At 42.6% G+C, this 20,306-nt stretch overlaps 1 protein-coding gene across 3 annotated transcripts; it reads left to right on the top strand.

Annotated features, from left to right (window-relative positions):
- The first annotated feature begins 681 nt into the window (after positions 1-681).
- On the top strand, positions 682-15,138 carry mllt1a (MLLT1 super elongation complex subunit a). Of its 3 annotated transcripts, none has more exons than XM_062394997.1 (12): positions 682-810; positions 5,475-5,655; positions 6,710-6,792; positions 7,520-7,663; positions 7,968-8,087; positions 8,511-9,170; positions 9,613-9,703; positions 9,870-9,981; positions 10,253-10,352; positions 11,014-11,091; positions 11,989-12,060; positions 12,219-15,138. In XM_062394997.1, the coding sequence occupies exons 1-12, from the start codon at positions 799-801 to the stop codon at positions 12,345-12,347; spliced, it is 1,782 nt and encodes a 593-aa protein (XP_062250981.1). In that variant the 5' UTR covers positions 682-798; the 3' UTR covers positions 12,348-15,138. The 3 variants fall into 3 exon arrangements, with proteins under 3 accessions (XP_062250981.1, XP_062250982.1, XP_062250979.1); XM_062394998.1 differs by having other exon boundaries at positions 8,511-9,179; positions 11,014-11,082; XM_062394995.1 differs by having other exon boundaries at positions 8,511-9,179.
- Positions 15,139-20,306: the final 5,168 nt, after the last annotated feature.

Below are 20,306 nucleotides of genomic sequence, written 5' to 3'. Positions count from 1 at the left end.
TTGATTTGCCAGTTTATTGACTTTGACTAACTTTTTAATAGGCCCAGTGGTGCAGCTCTAGTGCATTTGATATGTGATGTTGGCAAATAGCCAGCGTAATGTATAATAATTGTACACTTTCTTTTTTTCAATAAAAAGCTGCAAAGTGGTTTACAGGGATGTATCACCAAGACAATACCAAATAATTAAATTCAAATTCAAATATTCAGTCATACAAAAAAATGTATGTCAGAACATGCTTTTCAATCATTTAAATTCAAATTGTAGACTTAAAATAGTTGACTTCAACTCTTGAAGAATCCTTCTTTTACTTGTGCTCTAACATAAAAACCCTGCACGTGGGACAGATCGCACTCAGACAGGATCCTCATCTATCCATGTTATTGATATTGCATTTAGCTGTTAGTGATGCTTACAACGTGAAAGCCATAACCTGATTAATCAATTAGCGTCATGTGCATTTTACAATTGAAACCGAGCTGCAGCCATTGGGACAGATCCGCTGTCACTCGAGAAAACCTCCACTCAATGCTTTAATTGTATTTGCAGCTCGGGGGGACGGCCCGCCCCCGGGGAGTCCCAATTGGCCGCTTTCAAGAGTGCTCAAACCTCCCGGGCCCTGATTGGCCACTGCAGCTTTCTGTTTGGGTCGTCTGCCAGCGGCCGTGGGGAAGGGGCGGGGCCGCGTGTGGCTTCCGCTTCTGGGCTGGATTGACACACAATGAGGAGCCGAGGCTGGAGAGACGCGCTGCGAACACCGCTGTAAATAAATACTACAATCACTGAGGCCGGAGCGACATGGAGAACCAGGTACTGTGGCTTTTCCGTCTCCCGGGGGAATGCGAACTTTCCCCGGGGGGAGCGGCAGCGGGCAGCCCGGCAGCGGGGCAGGGAATCGGTCCTGTGTTCTGGTCGCCAGCGGAGAAAAAACCCGCTGCTAATGAACTCGTAGTTGTTTGGCTCTGGAGCTATGCTAGCTGGCCACTCATACATCGGTATTTACCGCTAGCTGTAGCCTCTGTGCACCGCACCGTTCAGCTCCACGGCTGAAGCCACACAAAGAGACCCACACCTTGTGTTCGATGCCCCGTGTTGTGGTTTTAACCACGAGCGGGTGCTCCCGGTTTCGCACTACAAGCCACCCCGGGCGAGCTTCTTGTGCAGCTAAGCTAACGTAGCTAGCTGGTCTACCTTCCAGGAGAGTGTCGGCCGTTGGCTAAAAGCTAAGGAGCCGCTACAAGGCGCCGGGGAAAAGATTTGTCCTGCCCAGGTCGGCTGGAGAGGCGGGGTGGTGCCTCCGCTGCCGTGGGGCCTGGAAGCCCAGCACATTACGAGGCTCATTCAAACAGCAACCACCTCAGAACCTCTGCAAACAATATTAGTGTTATTTGCAAACCTTGTGTGTAATTCTTGCGCAGAACATTTCTGATTGCAGGGCAACATGCATGTAGCATGGTGGAGCAAGCTGATGTGTGTGTGTGCGTGCAAACGTTGAACTTGAATCCAGTCATGATGACCACCAATGCATGGGCTGAACATATATAGGAAAGATCCCTGAAATACAAGGTGTACTTTTTAACGACCGTAACTCATTGTGTTTGGCAAGATCATGCATTTACATTGAATACTCGTGCACGTACAGATGTGCCCCCTTGAGATTTATGTCATCATGAAAAAAGCCACATCATTTATTTTTCAGAAAACAGGAAAGTTGGTAAACTCCGAATTGCATATCTGCTGACTCCAGGGGAGACACTGCTTCCGGATGGGTTGCTCTATAAGTGCCTGAGGTTATTCAGGACTATATTTCAGATGGTCAGACCACACACACCCATGGGAGGTAGCTCAGCCACTTTTCTGAAACTAGTCTCCATTCAGGTTGGGTCCCTTTTTGAAGTTTTAACTAGTTCTGTGGATGTGATTCCACTGGAACTCTTCTACTTCATGTGTAAACCAGGTTGTTAGGTTCTTGTTGCATGTAAAATATTTACATTAGTTTACATGTTGTTAAAACTATGCAGTGTAATGCATCAGCCTTGCACTGAAACCTACCTCCCAACCTGTTGTGATGTTTACTATCCTGTTAAACTGTTATGAGAGTCTTTGAATCAGCCCCGTGGTAAATGGCTTTGAATTAAATAGCTTTGTTGTAAGAGGAATTGTTAAGTATAATAATACAAGATATACTGTAGTAGTTTGTCAGTTATATAATTGATTTTATTTGCACAACTGTGATGTTGGACTGATGTTAGTCTTAACTTAACGATCACCTTCCTGTTATTTTCTCACTCACACGACCCCTATTTGCATGATATTATCTCGGTCACTGCAGATATGCCAATTATGATTCCATTGTGACCCTTCCAGGTTTGATCGTTTTCCAACACCAGTAACTTTTGGATCATCTTCCAGGTACTTAAGGTTGGGTGGACATGATGAAGGGTTAGGCACAACTGCTCTTGTGGTAGTGTGTGTGTCCTCTTCTGGGGGAAGCCTTCTGACTTTTCATTTCAGTCAGTTATTAGCTGCAAGAGATTAATATGGCCATGAGGGGTGGTATTTACATGGCAGCTGGGAGTTCATTGTTTTCATGGGAGCCGCCGTGTCTGCCAAAATTTGTATTTCCCCTCAATTGGAGCTCCCCTCTCTCTCTCACAGAGAGAGAGAGAGAGGGGATGCACACATCATCTCAGTGTTTGTCGCTTTGTGTGTGATTTGTTTGTGTATCTCCTGCAGTGCCTTTAGTCAGGGATCGTTAAATAAGTATCGCTTCTGGTCTTTTTGTCCATCTGATGCGGGAAGATCGTAACATTTGAGAAACGACACCATTGTTTTATGGACATCGTGTTTTCAGGCTGTTCAATTAAAAGCCATCTCCATCAATGTGTTTATAGGTAGAAACTATTGTCAGATTTTTTTTTGCATGTTTCTAAACCTCAAGTGTTTCTGACATCTTGCTTTGACAGCTTGACTCAGTTCATTCAGTCTCTTTCATATGGTTTTCTTTGCTTGTCTGTCATTTTCAAGCTGAACTCTGTCAGTTCAGAAATTAGCTGATGAATCTGTAATTAGAGTGAAAATACAGAACAATTTCTCATTAGTTTCATATAATTTTCATTTTGGGGGTTTTGAACAGTTTCAGAAAAAAACAATATTAGAAAATAATGGGCATTTATTTCATCAATGTCTGACATAAAGTGAGTAATAATAATAATAATATGCTATGTAGTCGTATGATAGGAAATTAATCAGCAGCTATTTTCACATGTGATTAATTTATGCTTTTATCTATAAAATGCCAAAGATTAACTTTCTCTAGCTTCTAAATCAAAAGGGGTATTTACTTTTTGACTTTCTTGGAAATGCAAGAATGTAAAATGTTTTCTAATTGATCTGTAGACAAAATAATCGGCAACTACTTGAAAATCTATTAAAAGAAGAGAAAAAAATCCCCCCAAAAGTGACCAAATATCTTCAACTTGTTTAAAATTTTATTTTCTTTATCCTGTATTATAATCTCGGTCAATATGAATCTAGTAATCAAGTAATAACAACATTCATGTGAATAAATACTAATAGTAATCTTTGTTGTAGGCCAAATGTTTTCTCTGCCTTCTGGGCTGTTAGTGTTTTGTATGAATTACATGTTTGATTTATTCAATGATTATTGTTTGATTTGTTGTAGAATCATTGTTTTCCTCTGTGGCTCATTATCTTCCCAATTTTTGGTGTTGTCCTTATCACATTCCTGATTTTACGAACGCCTTGGGGGGAGGGGGGTGTTGATTTGGTGGTCGGGTGGGGGGGCGCTCCATGGCTGCTCACTGTGGGTGTGGTGGAGTCTGGAGTTTAAGGGCATTACTGCCACAGAATGGCCGGGCAGAATGCCAGGCAGGGGAGGTGTGTGTGTGTGTGTGAGTTGGAGAGTGCTAGACCAGCTCATCTCAGTCCAGTCCCCTCTAATCCCCCCACTCAGGCCCAGCTCACGAGCTGCTCAGTGCCGGGGCCAAATCCCCACATTCTTCAGTCGTCCCCTGGACATGAAGTACCTTTCTGTTCCTGTCCCCGTCACCGACCCATCCCTTATTCCCTTCTGCACTCTCCATAGCCTCTTCACTTGCTATGGCAATCACCAGCGTTGTGTCATTTGCGCGTCCTGTCACGGTCATTGTTGTTGGCCGGGCAAGGTGGCTCAGCACTGTGCCCTTCTTCTGGCCTTTTGAGATCAGTCGGCTCGGGAACCTAATCACTCCCATTCCACAGGGAGCGTCCTGTCATTAGTTCAGCTCTGTGTTTGTCCAACCTCTCCTCTTCAGTATAAAGTCCACACACTCACAGGAGAGATTCAGAGGCTTTGTTTAAGACCGAATCAGAAACCAATGAATAATGGGAACCCTAGATTGATATCACCACAGTGTTTGCTTTTGTTTTGAGGTTTCTGCCTGTCTTAAAGTCCTGATTAAAAAGCAGTTTCTTCAACAAAGGTTTTAGGGGATCATTAAGTCTTAAAATATGTGTTTAGTCTGCTATAGGCAGTAATATAAAAGGATTTCTGGAAAATTCTCAGTACTACCATGTCCTTGAAGTAGTCATCCATCCTTTTAATGATGAGGTAAAAAAAACAACTATTGGGTTCAATGAGGCAACTTGTGTTTGGGGCATAAACGAGCAGAATTTGATAAAAAAGACCACCTCTCCAGTCGTTAGGTGCTGAGGGGGATCGATGATGCTTTGGGTTATTTTGTTGTGAGTGGAACTGCAGACATTTCTTTGTCAGAGAGAAGAATTCAATTAAATGCCAGCAAATAATACACCTGTGAATAAAATAAGACAGAAAAGCTTTAGAGGACAACTTCTACAACAGGATGATGACCCAAACCTCAAGAGGCACAAGCCATGGCCCTCACAGCCGCTTGTCCTAGAAAGGATAGAAAGTATGTCTCTAAAGATCAGTGTCTATGAATCACACTGAATGAGAAGATTTTTCAAGGGAGAAAGGGTAATCATAAGACTTATCTGTCTACAAAAAGTACCTACAAACTTTGACATTTGCGACAGAATCAGTAACTGCTGACCATGCAGGGTGGTTAAACGTTTGATTCCGGCCATTTTAGTCTGGCTCTCTTCCTTAAAAGATTAAATAAATGTGTCATCTTCAACTTAATACCTTTTGGAAACTCGCGTTTATATACATCAAGTAGAAATATTGACCAGGGTTGCCAGGCCGTTTCATTGTGGGGGAATTTCTAAACACAAGCAGACAATCTTTAGGCTTTTATCTGTCCTTCCTTTGCTCACCACAGAATGTGCAATGTGTTGATAATGGTAGAATAATTAGTTTCCTGATCTGAGTTAATCTGTTGCCCAACATCCTGGCCTTGTAGTTCACAGAGTACTTGCTTGTTCTTGTGTTTGAATGCCCTCTAGCCTACAGGCTAAGTTTGTGACCTTTATTTCTACTTATCTCTTTACAGTGCACAGTGCAGGTGAAGCTGGAGCTGGGCCACAGAGCTCAGCTGAGGAAGAAAGTTACCTCAGAAGGTTTCACCCACGACTGGATGGTGTTTGTCCGAGGGCCAGAGACCGGCGACATCCAGCACTTTGTAGAGAAGGTTGTGTTCCGCCTGCACGAGAGCTTCCCCAAACCCAAAAGAGGTAAAACAAAGAGAAATGAATGTGTGAACACAGACACATGTTCTCAGGCTCACTAATCCTACAAGATATGTCTGGTTTATTAATGTAGCATAGTTAATTAACTTGGGGGATTAATTGTGCTGCGGATACGGCATGAAATAAATACAGATTGAGACATCTAAGACACATGGAAACCCATTCCTCCACCAAAGCTAACGTCCCATTTTACCATGTTAAAGAAAGTGAGAAAACAAAACAATTCAATCTCTTCCTCCTTGGGTCTTGCCCCATCTCTCCACAAAATGTCTTTGACATAGTTCAGTAGTCTTTGAGTCAACCCGACAAACAGCAGTGCAAACATAGCCTTGTCTGGGATAAATTAAAATTAAAAAAAATGAGCAAACGACAAATGAAGCTTTATGTGATGATTATTTAATTATCTTTTAATCTGCCTACTTCCGTTTTGATTAATTTGTCAATAAATTGAAATAAAAGAATGAAAGGTGTCTGTTAAAAGCCAAAGAGCCTCCATTAACAATTTCCAGTCGATATAATGTTTATCCATATCAATAATTGGAGTATAAAGTTAGACAGGACTACATTTGTCTAATAATGTCTCATTTTGTGAGCGATGTTTTAGTTTTTTGTTTGTTTGCTTGTTGGAGTTCATTTAGTGAATGAAATGATAGGAGCTCAAAGTTCTGCTGATTCGACAGCCTGTTGAATCCTCAAGAGAAGCACGGCCTTTGGACAATCCTCCTTTTCATTTAAGATCATTAATGAATGGATCCTCTCCCTGATGCTTTGAAATCCATACTTCCATACTTTTTCCTGTGATTCTAAATAATAATTTGAACTTGTCTTGTCATTTGTTATGTCAGTGTTTATTTTTAGCTGCCCATGGACTGCAGGTGGAAGTTAGCTAGTAGATAAATCTAGTTCATATTTTCTGTTTGTGTCAGATTAATGCTTTTTGAAGAACTAAGGTAATAAACTAACACATTTATTTCTCCTATTACTTTTCTACTCTACTATGAATTCATGATGCCAGTGACACATCTTTGTGTGTCCACAGTATGCAAGGAACCTCCATACAAAGTGGAGGAGTCGGGCTACGCAGGCTTCCTCATGCCTATTGAGGTCTACTTCAAGAACAAGGTAAGATTGACTGGATAGAGTTTAAATTGATGACAAGTTTAGATTCTGTGTGGTTGTAGACAAAGTTACGATAGAAAGAAAAACCTAATAAACGGCTTGATGGTGTATGGTCAATGTGTGACATTGAGGATGTAGTATAACACTAATGCGCGTTATTTTCTAACGTTATTCCTCTGTCAGTAATTTTGAATCTTGAAAAAACAACCACTTAACTCTTCACTACAAGATGACACTCAAGAGTTATGTGAACTCCGGTGCACCATCCTGTCCTGCAGGTCTTCTTAATATCAGACTTGTGGACTGCATCCAAAAAACTGTTGCATCCTCTTTTCATGTGCAGTTAACTTTTACACTGGACAAATCTGATCAAGAACATAGCTGAAAGAAATCTGCGTTAACTCACATCTATAAAAAGTTAATTTTCTATATAAAATCTCTCGTAAAATGTCCTCAGCTTTAATTGTCCCCAGCGTTCATCTCCACAGCTTCTTAGGAATGTGAGTGGTGTTTTATCAGTGCACCAGACATATTTCTGTTTTATTGACCCGGGTCAAAGTTCATTCATTCAGCTTTATCTTTTGTTGTGAAATGTAAAGGTACTGGGAGGTGATTGTTTGTTGGGCAGAAAGGCAAATGACTTTCTGTCACACATGCTTTGACAAGAATGTTAAAATGACCCAGATTAACTTAAAATTAATATTAACTTAATATTGTGTTTGTTTTGCAGGAGGAGCCAAAAAAGGTGTGTTTCAACTACGACCTGTTCCTTAACCTGGAGGGCAACCCCCCAGTTAACCACCTGCGCTGTGAGAAGCTCACCTTCAACAACCCCACCAAAGAATTCAGGAGAAAGTTGATCAAAGCTGGAGGGGTGAGGCCACATGACGCACTGACTGGACTGACTGCTGAAGAACTACGTTTAGTCAGAAGGAGATAGTATCAGTCAACTATGGTTGACTCTGTCTAGTTCTGAAGCACTCTGTTTCCCCAAAATATATATATATGAATTTAGTTTCCTGGTGTATAAAAGACCAACATTTTATTTATAAAAGTCTCTGTACACTTGACAGAGCTGTACAAATCTTTCTGTGTCCCCAGTTGAAGTATATTGCAGTAAATTGCAAAGTGTCCTAAGTTGATGCTGGTATTTTTAACTGCTGTCTCTTTAATTTCAGGTATTGGTGGTTCCAGAGGGGGCTGAAGCAAGACCCAATCCAGATTACCCAATGCTCCCCACCATCCCCCTCTCTGCCTTTTCAGACCCCAAGAAGACCAAGACCTCTCACGTGTCAAAGGTTGGTTTGAACATGACTACAAAGTGATCCTGTTAAAATCATCTGAGCAATCTCAGCTTTCTCATTCAGAATCTTTAACCTGGAAATCACAGCTTCATTGACAATTTATTTGACACACAGGCGGTGTGAAAATAGGCTCACCAGTGTGACCAGTTTAAAAAGTTAATCTGGAGCCCTGATGGTTCCTTGCCAGTTGAGGGGACATATCAGGAGAAATAAGAAAGCTGAGAGAAAATTGTTATTTTGGCTGCCACTTAGACTTTATTGGCAGGGCCTGATTCCATTACTGAGGAGAGAGCAACTTCCTTAAACCTCCTGACTAGGTCTTCGAGTAGCTGAGCCTGGTTCTCCTTTAATGGGGCCTTGAGTTGAATGCATTAAGAGTTAAGTACCTATGACACTGATGCTGTTTTCTCTCTCCAGGAACCCAGCAAAGAAGGAAGCGGTGGAAGCAAGGGACCGAAACCACACAAGGTGACCAAGGAGCATCGCGAACGACCCCGAAAAGACTCTGAGAGCAAAGCCACGTCAAAAGGAGACAACGACCGAGATGGAAGCAGCAAGGGTGGCCGAGATCCTTCCTCTTCCTCGTCCACGTCTTCAAAAAAGCCGCCAGAGATCAAAGTGAAAGAGGAAGTGAAGGTTCTACCCAAGGCGGCATTCAAGGAGCCTAAGCTCACCCTGAAGGAGTCAAAGATGGAGGGCATGTCCCCTAAAGGAGGGGGGGCTGGGAGTGGAGGGGGCGGCGGGGGAGGAGGAGGAGGAGGAGGCGGGGGAGGCCCAGCAGAATCCAAAGCACCGGGGAAACGACCCGCCACTGTGGAGTCTCCAAAACCCAGTGCGAAGAAGCAGAAGAAGGCCAGCTCCGAGGGGCCGAAGGGGCCAGGAAGTGGAGCTTTCACAGGAACCTCTCCTCGTGTCTCTTCATCGTCTGCAGCTAACCAGTCCTACGCTGAGAAGAAACCCTCCAAGGAAAAAGGCCGCTGGGCCAGAGGCAAAAATGACACACAGGAGCTGAAGGAGCCAAAGAAAGTTCCAGAGTCAGAGGAGTCAAATTCAGATGAAGCCTCGTCAAAGTCAGAGGTACGAGAGGTAGAGACGCGACAATTTACTTCTTTTACATTAATGTTTTAGTTTTGAAGTTGTTGATCTGTGAGTAACTACATGCATACGTCCTAGTCCTAGATCTCCCATATGTCCCATTCCCAGTGAATGTGATGTATCGGGAAATCCAGGAGGGATTTTCATTACACATTGTTCAAACGTCCAATTTGTCCCAAGGATGATCTGAAAAGAATTTGATGGTCAAAGGTCAAGGGCACTGTGACCTCACTAAAGATGTTTTGGGCCTTGACTGAAGTGTTCATACACTCATTATGATAAGATCCACTTACTTCCTTTTATTCCCCTCGTGGTTTTCACTACATATATTACGTGTCTGGACAAACATGGAAACTGGTAATTTTTGTCTTATCCCATTTCCTTCCTCTTTTTGATAAATCGTTTTCTTCTTCTCCTCCCACAGCAGTCGGCCCCTTCCAGTCCTTCCAACTCCAGTTCTAGTTCTGACTCCAGTTCAGACTCAGACTTTGAGCCGGGACAGAAACCAGGGCAAGGTACAGTCCGTTATCAGACATGTACAATTGTTGGGCTGATTGAATAAGCTCGTGTTCCAATAAAATTGGTACGCCCCCCTGCTGAGAGTCTCTGTGTCTGAGAATCGTCAGAGGGGAAATGAGTGTTCAGGTCAATGGTTTTATAGTTTGTGTGATTCTGTCCCAGGCCCGTTAAGATCCATGGTGGAGGAGATCCAGTCAGAAGAGTCGGATGATGATGACAGCAGCTCGGAGGAGGAGACCCCCATCAAGACGAACCCCCCAAACCGTGACTCTCGGTCAGTCCCTCTGCTCACGTCACTTTTCTCTGAAGTTACATCAATCTATGATCTATACAGAACAGTTGCACTCTGGATCCATGTGCACGAGCCTTTAATATTCCCTGCCAGCCTCACCTGTTGCCTTGCATCATTCTTGTTTACTCTTTCAAATTTTTATTATTGTAGTCTCCTCCACTGAGAGATTACAGGACTGATGTTGACGATGTGTTCTGGCTGTCAGTCTGCGTGTGTGCCATTGACCTCTGACCTCCTCTTATCCCCCTCCCAGACTCAGCTTGGACAGCGAGAGTGACAGCAGTGACGGCTCGCACCGCCCCAGTCGAGACCCCGCCCCGCCCCCACAGAAACACAGCTCCTCCAACAACAAAGTGAGTCACACTCTCACTCTACACTCTGCTTTGATTGACATATTGACAGGAGCTGATATGATTTGTGTATTTAAACCAAGCATGGGCTTTTACTGTTGTTGACCAAGAGACCAAGTGAGTCAGACCAATAACAATCCTGGTTCTATAATAATATAATATAATAGTCTTAAAATTATAGTGTTAGATTGTTTATTTTATTCATGTTGTGCAATCGTCCGTGTTCAATGTGAACACGACTCGAGTAAAAGTGTGGTTTGACTCTAAAATGAACAAGGGAAATTTGTTTTGTGCGTTTGAGAAAGTCCCGTACGAGTAACACAATCAAAGCAATGACAAACAACACACCAAGCCATTTTTAGACAGACATTTTACATTTAAATACTTGCTGCATTCTTTTATTTGGCTCATTGCTTTATTCAAACTAGCCTGAAGCCATTCAGTGAACGGACATGGAATCCTCCGTGTTTCAGCCCTTTAACCCTCCACCTCCATCTCAGCTGCTTTCACTGTCACTGGTGTCCTTGATTGTTTCAGGGTCTCATATCACGTCCTCTGTCTCTCTCCTCTGTGACTTCTCTCTCTCTCTCTCTCTCTCTCTCTCTCTCTCTCTCTCTCTCTCTCTCTCTCGCTCTCTGTTCTTTCTCTGGTCTCTGTTCTGCAGGTGTCTGGCAGAAAGAGTCCAGATTCCTCTTTCCGCTCAGAAAAGGTGTTGAAGAAGGGATACGACAAGGTAGGAAGGGTAAATCAAACTTTTTTTATTCTTTTAACTTTCACACAGACACAAACACACACAAGTCATTCATGAACTCAAGATGCAGTGGTGGACAATGAATGGATCCAGATGTGCAGACAGACTCTGACCTATGAAACCTGGTAATGAGATGATTTAAGTCATATTAAAACATCTGCTGAATTTAAGGGAATGTTCTGCTTCACTATGGAGATTCAAAACAAAACAGTTTAACTATTTTCAGCACAGAAACTAGAAGCTAAAACTTAATTGTACAAGTGTTTTCCAGTAAAACTAAAATGAGGAAGTTTTCAAAATTCATACCTTGAAAGGTTTTGGTTTGCTCAGGTGATCGACGCCTGATTATGACTCAACGGAAAATCCTTATGCCTCACATCTCATCATCACTGTCATTGTATACGAGTCCTAACTGTGTTGTAAACAGTTAAGACAGTGTTGAGGTTTGGTTTCTCTGATACAAGATACTGAGGTTAACCCGGTTTTACCCTGAAGAGGCCGTAAACGCCCTCACATCTGCCTGTCAGATATGAAAATGGCGAAGTCCTCCCACCATTACCCAACATCAGATTTGGTGATCTGCATCAGGCCCTTTCTTTAACTTTCCCCAAACCAATGACTCAGTATTAACATCCTCTTTACTCCCCTCTACCACATTTCTTGCACAACTATTTCCATTGCTAGTCATTAGTCACCTGTCAACTTAGAAAAGGTAGAAAAATTCAAAAAAAACAATCAAGGAAGACAAATAATTAGAAAAGCATTGAGTTCCTGCACTGAATCTTGACCTTCTGATATTCACAGTCAAACCTACGCTAACCTAGTCTCTTAATACTGAACTGACCATGTACACTCTCCTCTGTGATCTTAATCTAAAACGTGCTGCAGGCCTACACAGAGGAACTGGTGGACCTCCATCGCAGACTGATGGCTTTAAGAGAGCGTAATGTTCTACAGCAGGTGTGTGTTCATGCTTCTGTTTTGCTCGATACATCTGCATGGCATCTGTACCAAAACAAAACTGTGATATTGCAGTTTTTGATATTTAATAAGGCATCATCCAACATTAGTGTACGATAACCGATGATAACTGACCTCTCCTCCTTGTCATCTGTCAGATTGTCAACCTGATCGAGGAAACGGGCCACTTCAACGTGACCAACACCACCTTTGACTTTGACCTCTTTTCACTGGACGAGTCCACTGTCCGCAAACTACAGAGCTACCTGGAGGCGACGGCCACGTGACAGGAAGTGGACGCCGGCGTGTGGATGGCAGCAGCGATGGGAGTCGACTCGCCACCTATTCTCCTCTCGCAGGCGAGGTGACGAGTGGTCACATCTGCCGCAGCTGTTTCACAGGTCTGACTGAAACATTGAACAACTAACACACGGACAGAAAAACACGGTCAAACGCGAGCACACATGAAGACACACCACTTTCACGTGACGCTGGGGAGGAACCGGGAGGAGGTGGCGGAGGCGTTGAAGGGAGCCGCTGATCTCCGTCTACAGTCAGGATTTTCATCACACGTCTCTTTTTTTTTGAGTCCGTGCAGAGCTGTGGAATGCACCCCACACACCCCCCCCCTCCCCCTCATCCTCCTGCACTGCACTCATATTGCTACCGCCTTAGCGAAGCCACTACTCCTCCTCCTCCTCCTCTTCACACGAACACTTCTTACCCAGCAGAGCACTCCAGTTCCCCTCCCCCTGCTGTCAGCTGGAGCTCATTTCTCTCCCGACATACTGTCGAGTGTGTGAGTGTGTGAGTGAGTTTTTTGTCTGTGCACGTGTGTGCATGCGAGCACTGCTGAGGTTTAACAGGACAAGTTGTTTTTGTTGTTACTGACTTCTCTTTGTTCTTGATGCCCGAGTACAAACAGCCAGTTTCCCTCCTTCCCATGAGCACACGTGGAAAAAACATACATAAAGGTTACCTTTACTTTAATCCCCCCCACCTCACCCCACCCCACCCTCTGATTGAGCATTTATGACTACAGGCACTACACTAATATTAAGTAAACGGTTTATAGCACACTGTAATGCAGTTGTAAGTAGTTATTAATGTTTAGTGCAATGATGTAGATATAAGACAACACTGACTTTTTGAAGAAACATTCGTCAAAGAAGTCCACATCCTTGAAGCCTTCGGTCTGAAAAGTGAAACAGAAATTAATATTCAAGCCGAGCATCAGTCAGATACTCAGTTTTTTGTGTCAGGGCCTCGTGAGCAGACATAATGAATTTCTTCTTCCCTCTTCGAGCTGCCCGTCTACTCTGACAGCGTTAATTCTTGGCTGCTGGGCACATCTTTCTTCCTGGTTCGTTTAGCATGAAATACTCGTGATGAATTTATTAAAACCCATCCACCAGAAGCAGAAAGTCTAAATAAACCCTTTATTCGCTGACTTACTCTTAACAGACGTGAAGACACTTTTCCTCAATCTGTGGGAGCTGCTGTATCAGCGGTGCTCTCTATTTGTAAAGAATATCTGATGTTATAAAGACACAATTGTCTTGTTCTTGAATAAAGGACAAACCACACTTTTTAAACTTTATTTTTAGAAAGAATGAAGTCTTATATTTGGATTAGCACGGTATTTGTCATTGAAAATAATTATTTCATTGTCGATTAGCCGCTGATGTATTTTTCCGAACAATTACTGTAAAAAAGTTCCAAGTGAACATTGTAACCTTCAATTAGCTTGTTTTATTTGATCAAATTTAAAAACCTCAAACACATGGAACAAATCTTCTTCCTGAGGAAGATGAAAGTAAATTAAATTGTGGATTTTTGCCTGAAAATAGTTTATTGAAAAGATTCTAAAAACAGTTGCTGGTTCATTTTGTGTTGGTCAACTTCTGATTTAAGGCTCCAGTAATGATATATATTATATGGTACATTAGTAAACACTTAAATGTTCTTATACCTTCAAACAACTGCATTATAGAGTGTTTATTATATGTTCAGTGCTTTCAATGCTACACAAGGGGGGGTGAAAGGAAAGTGTCCTTACACTTAACACTGTACATGAAGATACTGAGGTGTGTGTGTGTTTGTGTGTGTGTGTGTGTGTGTGTTTGTTTCAGATGAGGCTTCTCTGTTGTCTGAACATCTGAAAACGTCTCCTCTGTTGAGTTTCCCCCCCTCCTCTACTTCCTCGCACTGAAAGCTGAGCCTTGACCTCCTACCAACAGACCCCCACCCCCTTCTTTCCTTCAGAAGCTCCCTCACTCCATCCCTTCGTCTCTCCCTCCTCCTCCTCCTCCTCCTCTTATTCCCATATTGGCGTGCATGAAAGGGCTCGACTGCTCGTGGCCAGAGCAGTGGAGGATCACTCCGGAATTGCCTTCTAAGTGGTGGGAGGGTTTAAAGAAATAATAAGCCGTGAAAAAGTAGCCATACTTGTCTCCCAGAATCCAAAAAAATACGAAAACAAAAAATAGGGGCCACGCTTTTTTACATTTTATTTTTCTACAAGTGCATTTTGTGTATTTATTCCCACACTGCGGTTAAGGAAAACCTGTGAGCTATGAATGTATATCGCTTTTACTTTTCTACGGCTAGCAACAGCCCCACTCTAGTGCCTTTTTCCTGCACCTTGCAGTGTGAGGGGGTGGTGTGCGCTCTCTTAGCCATGGTCACACTGATTGAACCCACCCCCCTCAAAACGCCCCGCCCCCCCCCTCCACGGGGGGATACAAGTGTTAAGTGGGATGCCTGAATATCCAGTATTGTCTTAATGGCGTTCATCCCCGCGTCTCCTTCTCCAGTGTCTTCGTAGGCTGTCGTCCTCTTACCGGTGATGTTTCTGTTCATTGAGCCCTGTAGAAATTTCGAAGAGGACTACTTTCACTGATGGTGGTCATGTTTTCTGTGTTCCTGCTTTCTGAGATTAGGATTGTGTTTTTTAAAAGAGGGAGCATCAGGTTACTGTGGTAGTTACATTAATTAGCTCTAGTAACAGTTGCGTTCAGCTGTGTTTTGTGCGTGTGTGTGTTTTGTGAGACAGTTGTTGTTGATAAGTGCGGGGGGGGGGGGGGGGGGGGGGTTCCCTCTTCAAGTGGATTTAAGTATTTGAACTGTCAGTTTGATACCAAGTTAAGCAGCACTTGATCTTACAACAGAACAGATGAGCAGAAACATAAGCTAAGCAAAGCACTCCTTGTGTTTTTCTTATCCCGGAGTATTTCAGATGTATTCCTCAGGGGCCTGAGACATGATGAAACTGTGACCGAGGCTGACTGGTCTCATGAAGCTGGTTCTTTCACAGAGAGACGCATCTGATTTGAGGGTTTGATCAAAAGCCCATGAAGGACTAAAGAGCACAAGGCAACACATTGTCACATTAGTGGAATCACTTGGCTTTACATGCTAAATACTGTATATCAGACATAAGTTGAATATTTGTAGCACATCAGTTATTCTTTTTAAATATGTTTATGCCTTTTAATGTAGAGTACAGTAGAGCATACAGCCTGACTAATACAAGACTTCTGAGATGGATATTGATTTACAGTTGATAACTAAACTCATTTCTTTTTTTTTTACAAGAAACACTGATACCAAAAGATGAATACGCCTGCAGTGCCAGGGCGATTCATCAGCTTGAACTCACAACATTTCACCTCATTGTCAGAAGCTCCTCGACATTCAACAGCAGGTGCTCACAGATCTAAATCTCAGAGTGGTAATTAATTAATTATAACTAAATGCTAAGTGATGAAAACTGGTCTGAGTGAGATTAAATAAGAAGTTACAATGAGATTTTGATTAGAAGGTTTGATACCGAATCCTCATTTGATTAAAATCTGTCCCACTTCAGGCCGGTTTTCAATACTTAACATTTAGAGTTGATGAATTCTCTCAGACTTGTCCAGTTTGGTCTGTTTGGTGCATTAATGATCCATTACTGCGGATCAGTAGTGTCAATTTATCAGTCTGGCAAATTAACTTCAAGTCAAATTTGTGCAGCGCTGTTTCCACTGCTCAGTCCATTCTGTTTAATATCAGCAGGACACAGTGCTTTGTCCCAGGCTGCAGTAGTGAACTGTTTCATAATTCTCACTCTATTGATTATACAGTTATTTCCTATTTATATTTCCTAAATGTTTACAATGCATCTATAACTTTCCAAGACTGAATATATCAACTCTAGCTGCTCCGACGACCTGATATCTCTGCAGGCGTGGACAGTTTTATCTCATATATCTTAACAATCTGTTAATGTGACATGTGATCGCTCTCTTGTTACACTTGTTTCATGTAAACAAACACGTGCAGCGGCTTTTTCTTTTGAAGAAAACCCAGAAACCGGCTTCATGAGACCAAAGCCAGAAAACTTGAAAGAAAGAGGGAGGGAGGTTGACTTGCTTCGTGATTCAGGCCCCTGGTGTGTTAGTTCCTGTGGCCCCTTTAGGCTTCACACACATGTACACACACACACACACACAGACACACACCAAACCACTGTGGCACAGACCTTCAATGAATAATTCCCTCCCCGCCCTCCTCCCCCTCCTCCCCTCGTCTTCAGTTCTCTTCCTGCCGACAGTGTTTTTTTATTCTGACGCTTCGATAGCTTTAATTCTCCCCCTCTCGTCCTCTGCTGCCTGCCTGGCTCAGCGACATGTACACACTCCCCCTGTCCTTACTGTAACCTCCGCCTGAGCATGGAAAGTGTGTCTCAAATACAAAGTAAAAAAAAAATACCCTGGATCCATGCCGCCTTACGTGCCCTGCAGTAACCCCCTCCTCCTTCTTCTCCTCCTCCTCTCATTGCCCTCGCTCCTTCCCCTTCATTTTCTCGATGTGTGCCTCCGAACTTCAGGCCGTGATTAACTGAGAATGAACTTTGCAACTTTGTGTGACTGACGTTTGTGCGTCTGCGAGTGTATTTGTTAGCGAAAGGAGGGAATTAGAGAAAAGACAAAAAAAAAACACTCTTCTTGCTGTCGCCCTCCTCTGTTCATCGATGTGGGAACTTTTAAGTCCTCGTTCATGAACTCTGACCTTTGACCAGGCACTCATTCAGTCCCTTGTGGTGGAGGAGGAGGAGAGGGGGAGTTAAACAGGGACTGGAGAAGACCCACTGTCTACCCACAGTCAATGTTTTATTTATGGACCTCTGCACTTTTGGCTGTGATGACTTCAGTACTTAACGTAGTTACCTGAACTGTATTTTTAAGGATTTTATACAATATTTACATGCAATACAATATGAATTGATTTTTTTTTTTTTGCCGACTTTATTTTTTTTTTCCTTTCTTATTTAATTGTCTTTACCTTTGGCATGTTTGGTCACTATTATTCACAAACAAACATGTCCGTCAAATCTATTTTAGGCATCAAATGTTGTTATGGGGATGTTCCCTGTATGTTGTGTAACATGATTCTGATGACAGCTGAAAACCAAGAAGCAGGTGTTGGACAAACGTTTGCTGGATGAGCTTAACTTCATCATATCTCTGCTTCCAGTGACAAAGACCTGGACCTGCACGGGGACGTGAGGAGTCCATGCTTCAGTTCAGTGAACTGAAAACCCTTTATTTTCTGTCTCATGTCCAGTTATGATTTGAGTTTATTTTTTATTTTTAAAACCCTCCTCATTAATAGAAGTCTGTACCTGAACAACAAACCGACGCCCTCACATTACTGCTCTGATAGAGTGAGCCTGAAGCTACACAGCGATAGGAGACGGTAGTTTGCGAAGCTGTGTGGCGCCGCTCAGTTCTTCCGTACGCGACATCACGTGACTCACACACTTAGTGGCTCCTTCACACCGAAACTCTGAAGTCATGACGTCCCAGCCGGGTCAGACTCTGTTCCGTTAACTCCGGTCACACGACCCAGTCTCTCTCTCTCTCTCTCTCTCTCTCTCTCTCTCTCTCTCTCTCTCTCTCTCTCTCTCTCTCTCTCTCTCTCTCTCTCTCTCTCTCTCTCTCTCTCTCTCTCTCTCTCTCTCTCTCTCTCTCTCTCTCTCTCTCTCTCTCAGCTCTCTCTCTCAGCTCTCTCTCTCTCTCTCTCTCTCTCTCTCAGCTAGTATTTCTCACATCAATGTTTCTGAAAGAAGGAAGTCATGTTTCTAGAGTTTTACCTCTCGATCACAGGAAGAAACACAAAACTACTGCTCTCCTTAAAACTACAAGCACAACAGCGCAGGTAGTTTCATTTCTTTCCACTTGAATCGTCTGCTGTCGTAATGCTCGTTTCCCTCTGTCCTGCTGAAACCTCGGCCCCTCGGCTCTCCTCTCATCGGTTGTGCTCTTAGCCCACAAATGTCTGAGGCTTATGGGAAATGGTTTTCAGTGAAGGCTGCAAAACATAACAAAAACAAGATAATATTAACAAGTTCCAGTTTCACCTGCGTTTTAACGAGCACCTGCATTAAACAAGAAAATATCAGGACAGTTAACTGCGGCTCCCAGCATGCATTTCTGCAAACTCTGTAGATTAAAGTTCTAATGCACAGCTGCTGCTCTAACTCGCACCTCCGCCTGGCATCTTCTCCACGGCACCTGCAGCTGAGGCTCACAGTTGTGGTCGTATTCTCGAGCCGTCCACGATGGTCGTCACAACATGAACCCGTAAGATAGTTGGATCATCCCGGAGAGTCCCGTGTGTCTGTGCTGAGCGACACTGACCACGTTCATGAAAGCGAAAAACTGAAAAACTGAATTGAGGAAAAAAAGAAGAAAAAAAAAAACCACTCCCACTTTGCAACTCTATGAGCAGGTCTGTGGGAGTGGAGCCTTTCAGCTGCGACTATTATATATAATAAGTGTATAATACAGCAAAGGTAGAATATTATCTACTGTGTGGATCTTAAAGAGGACGAGGAAAAAGCAAAAATATTGAGCAAATGGTTCGTTGCAAATGTGTGTGTGGGGAGGGGGGGGGGGGGGCATGTGCAGACGGGGTGTTTCCTGTGTCAGTGGTTGTCATATTGTGTCTGTGACAAGGGGACAGGGTTTGCCTGTATTTATAAAGGTTTGATTTGTTTTTTTAACTGGGGGGGGCTCTGAACTGTGTCCATATATGTGGTCGAAGCTGCAGACAACTGGCAGAACAAATGAACTGGATGGCAGAAGAACAATTTGGTATTTTTAAAAGTAAAGACTTGGCATAAATGCCACCATGTGGCCATTTGATGCAAGTTGTTAACAAGGACAACACATGTTATTTTAATGTTATTTTTTATTTTGAAATCATATTATTAATAAAGTCATTAAGTACTGTTGCTCCAGAGTCGTCTCATCATTTGACCGCCGTGTGACCCGGTCATGACCGCGGGTGAAGAGTTCATGGAAGGTTCATGTGGCGGTCAGTGCGGCGGGGGGGTGAAAAGGACAAGCAGCAGGCTGAGCAATAACCTTCATGATGCATCGACCATCTATCCAGGAAATGTCACTTCAGGGACGGACGTTATTGGCAAAGGACGATCAATGAATTGAGTTTTAAAACATACAAGTCTCCTCTCACATATTGTCGTGTCAGAGAAGGAGAATGAGGCGGATGATAAAATCCATTCAGCTGCTGAAGTTCCATCAGTGGAGGAAGGAGTACGAGTTCACTGAGGTCACAGATTGAAAGACAAAGACCTGGATAGTTGAAATTCACTTTTTTCTGATGTGAAAGTCAAAATGTAAAAAATTATATCTTTAAAAGTGAATATTTCTTTAGTTGTTTGTGAATTGAAAAAAAAAAAAAGTTTAATATTGTTAATCAGACAAAACATACGATTAATGTTTATTGGGCCTCTGGAAAACTATTTTTTAACTATATGAAAGTTTATAGTTAAATTTATCAATCAACTAAGAAAGTGATCCCAATATTTAATGCTAATAAAAGAAGGCAGAAAGTCAATTTGAAATATCCATATCACCCAGTCCTTGTTTCATGTCAGCATTTCCTACATTTCCAAATATTAATTTTTTGGTGAAATCTTAATTAACCAGTAATCTAAAATTAAATACACAGAAAAAAATCTTAAATTAAGTCACAATTGTTTCTAAATTGTTAGATACCTTCCCAATTTAACTTTTCTAACATTTCCAATTACTGTATTAATTCTGATTTGTTCAAATTGCTTTATTGTAAAGCACCTTGTTATCTGGATTTTCCAAAGTGCTCCATAAAATAAAATTTCTATCATTGTTTTTATTACAGTTCACAGGTTGTCAGACTCAAAAAGCAGAAACTCG

The sequence above is a fragment of the Platichthys flesus genome, chromosome 9 (assembly GCF_949316205.1).
Source record: "Platichthys flesus chromosome 9, fPlaFle2.1, whole genome shotgun sequence".
NCBI lineage: Eukaryota > Metazoa > Chordata > Actinopteri > Pleuronectiformes > Pleuronectidae > Platichthys > Platichthys flesus.
This window is presented reverse-complemented; position numbering and strand designations above follow the sequence as displayed.

What these genes read in the sequence shown, in the direction of transcription:
- mllt1a (XM_062394995.1), top strand. An exon ending in AGACCTCTCACGTGTCAAAG is followed by an intron (nt 8,088 to 8,510) that starts GTTGGTTTGAAC and finishes TTCTCTCTCCAG; the next exon opens with GAACCCAGCAAAGAAGGAAG. An exon ending in CCCCCAAACCGTGACTCTCG is followed by an intron (nt 9,982 to 10,252) that starts GTCAGTCCCTCT and finishes TCCCCCTCCCAG; the next exon opens with ACTCAGCTTGGACAGCGAGA.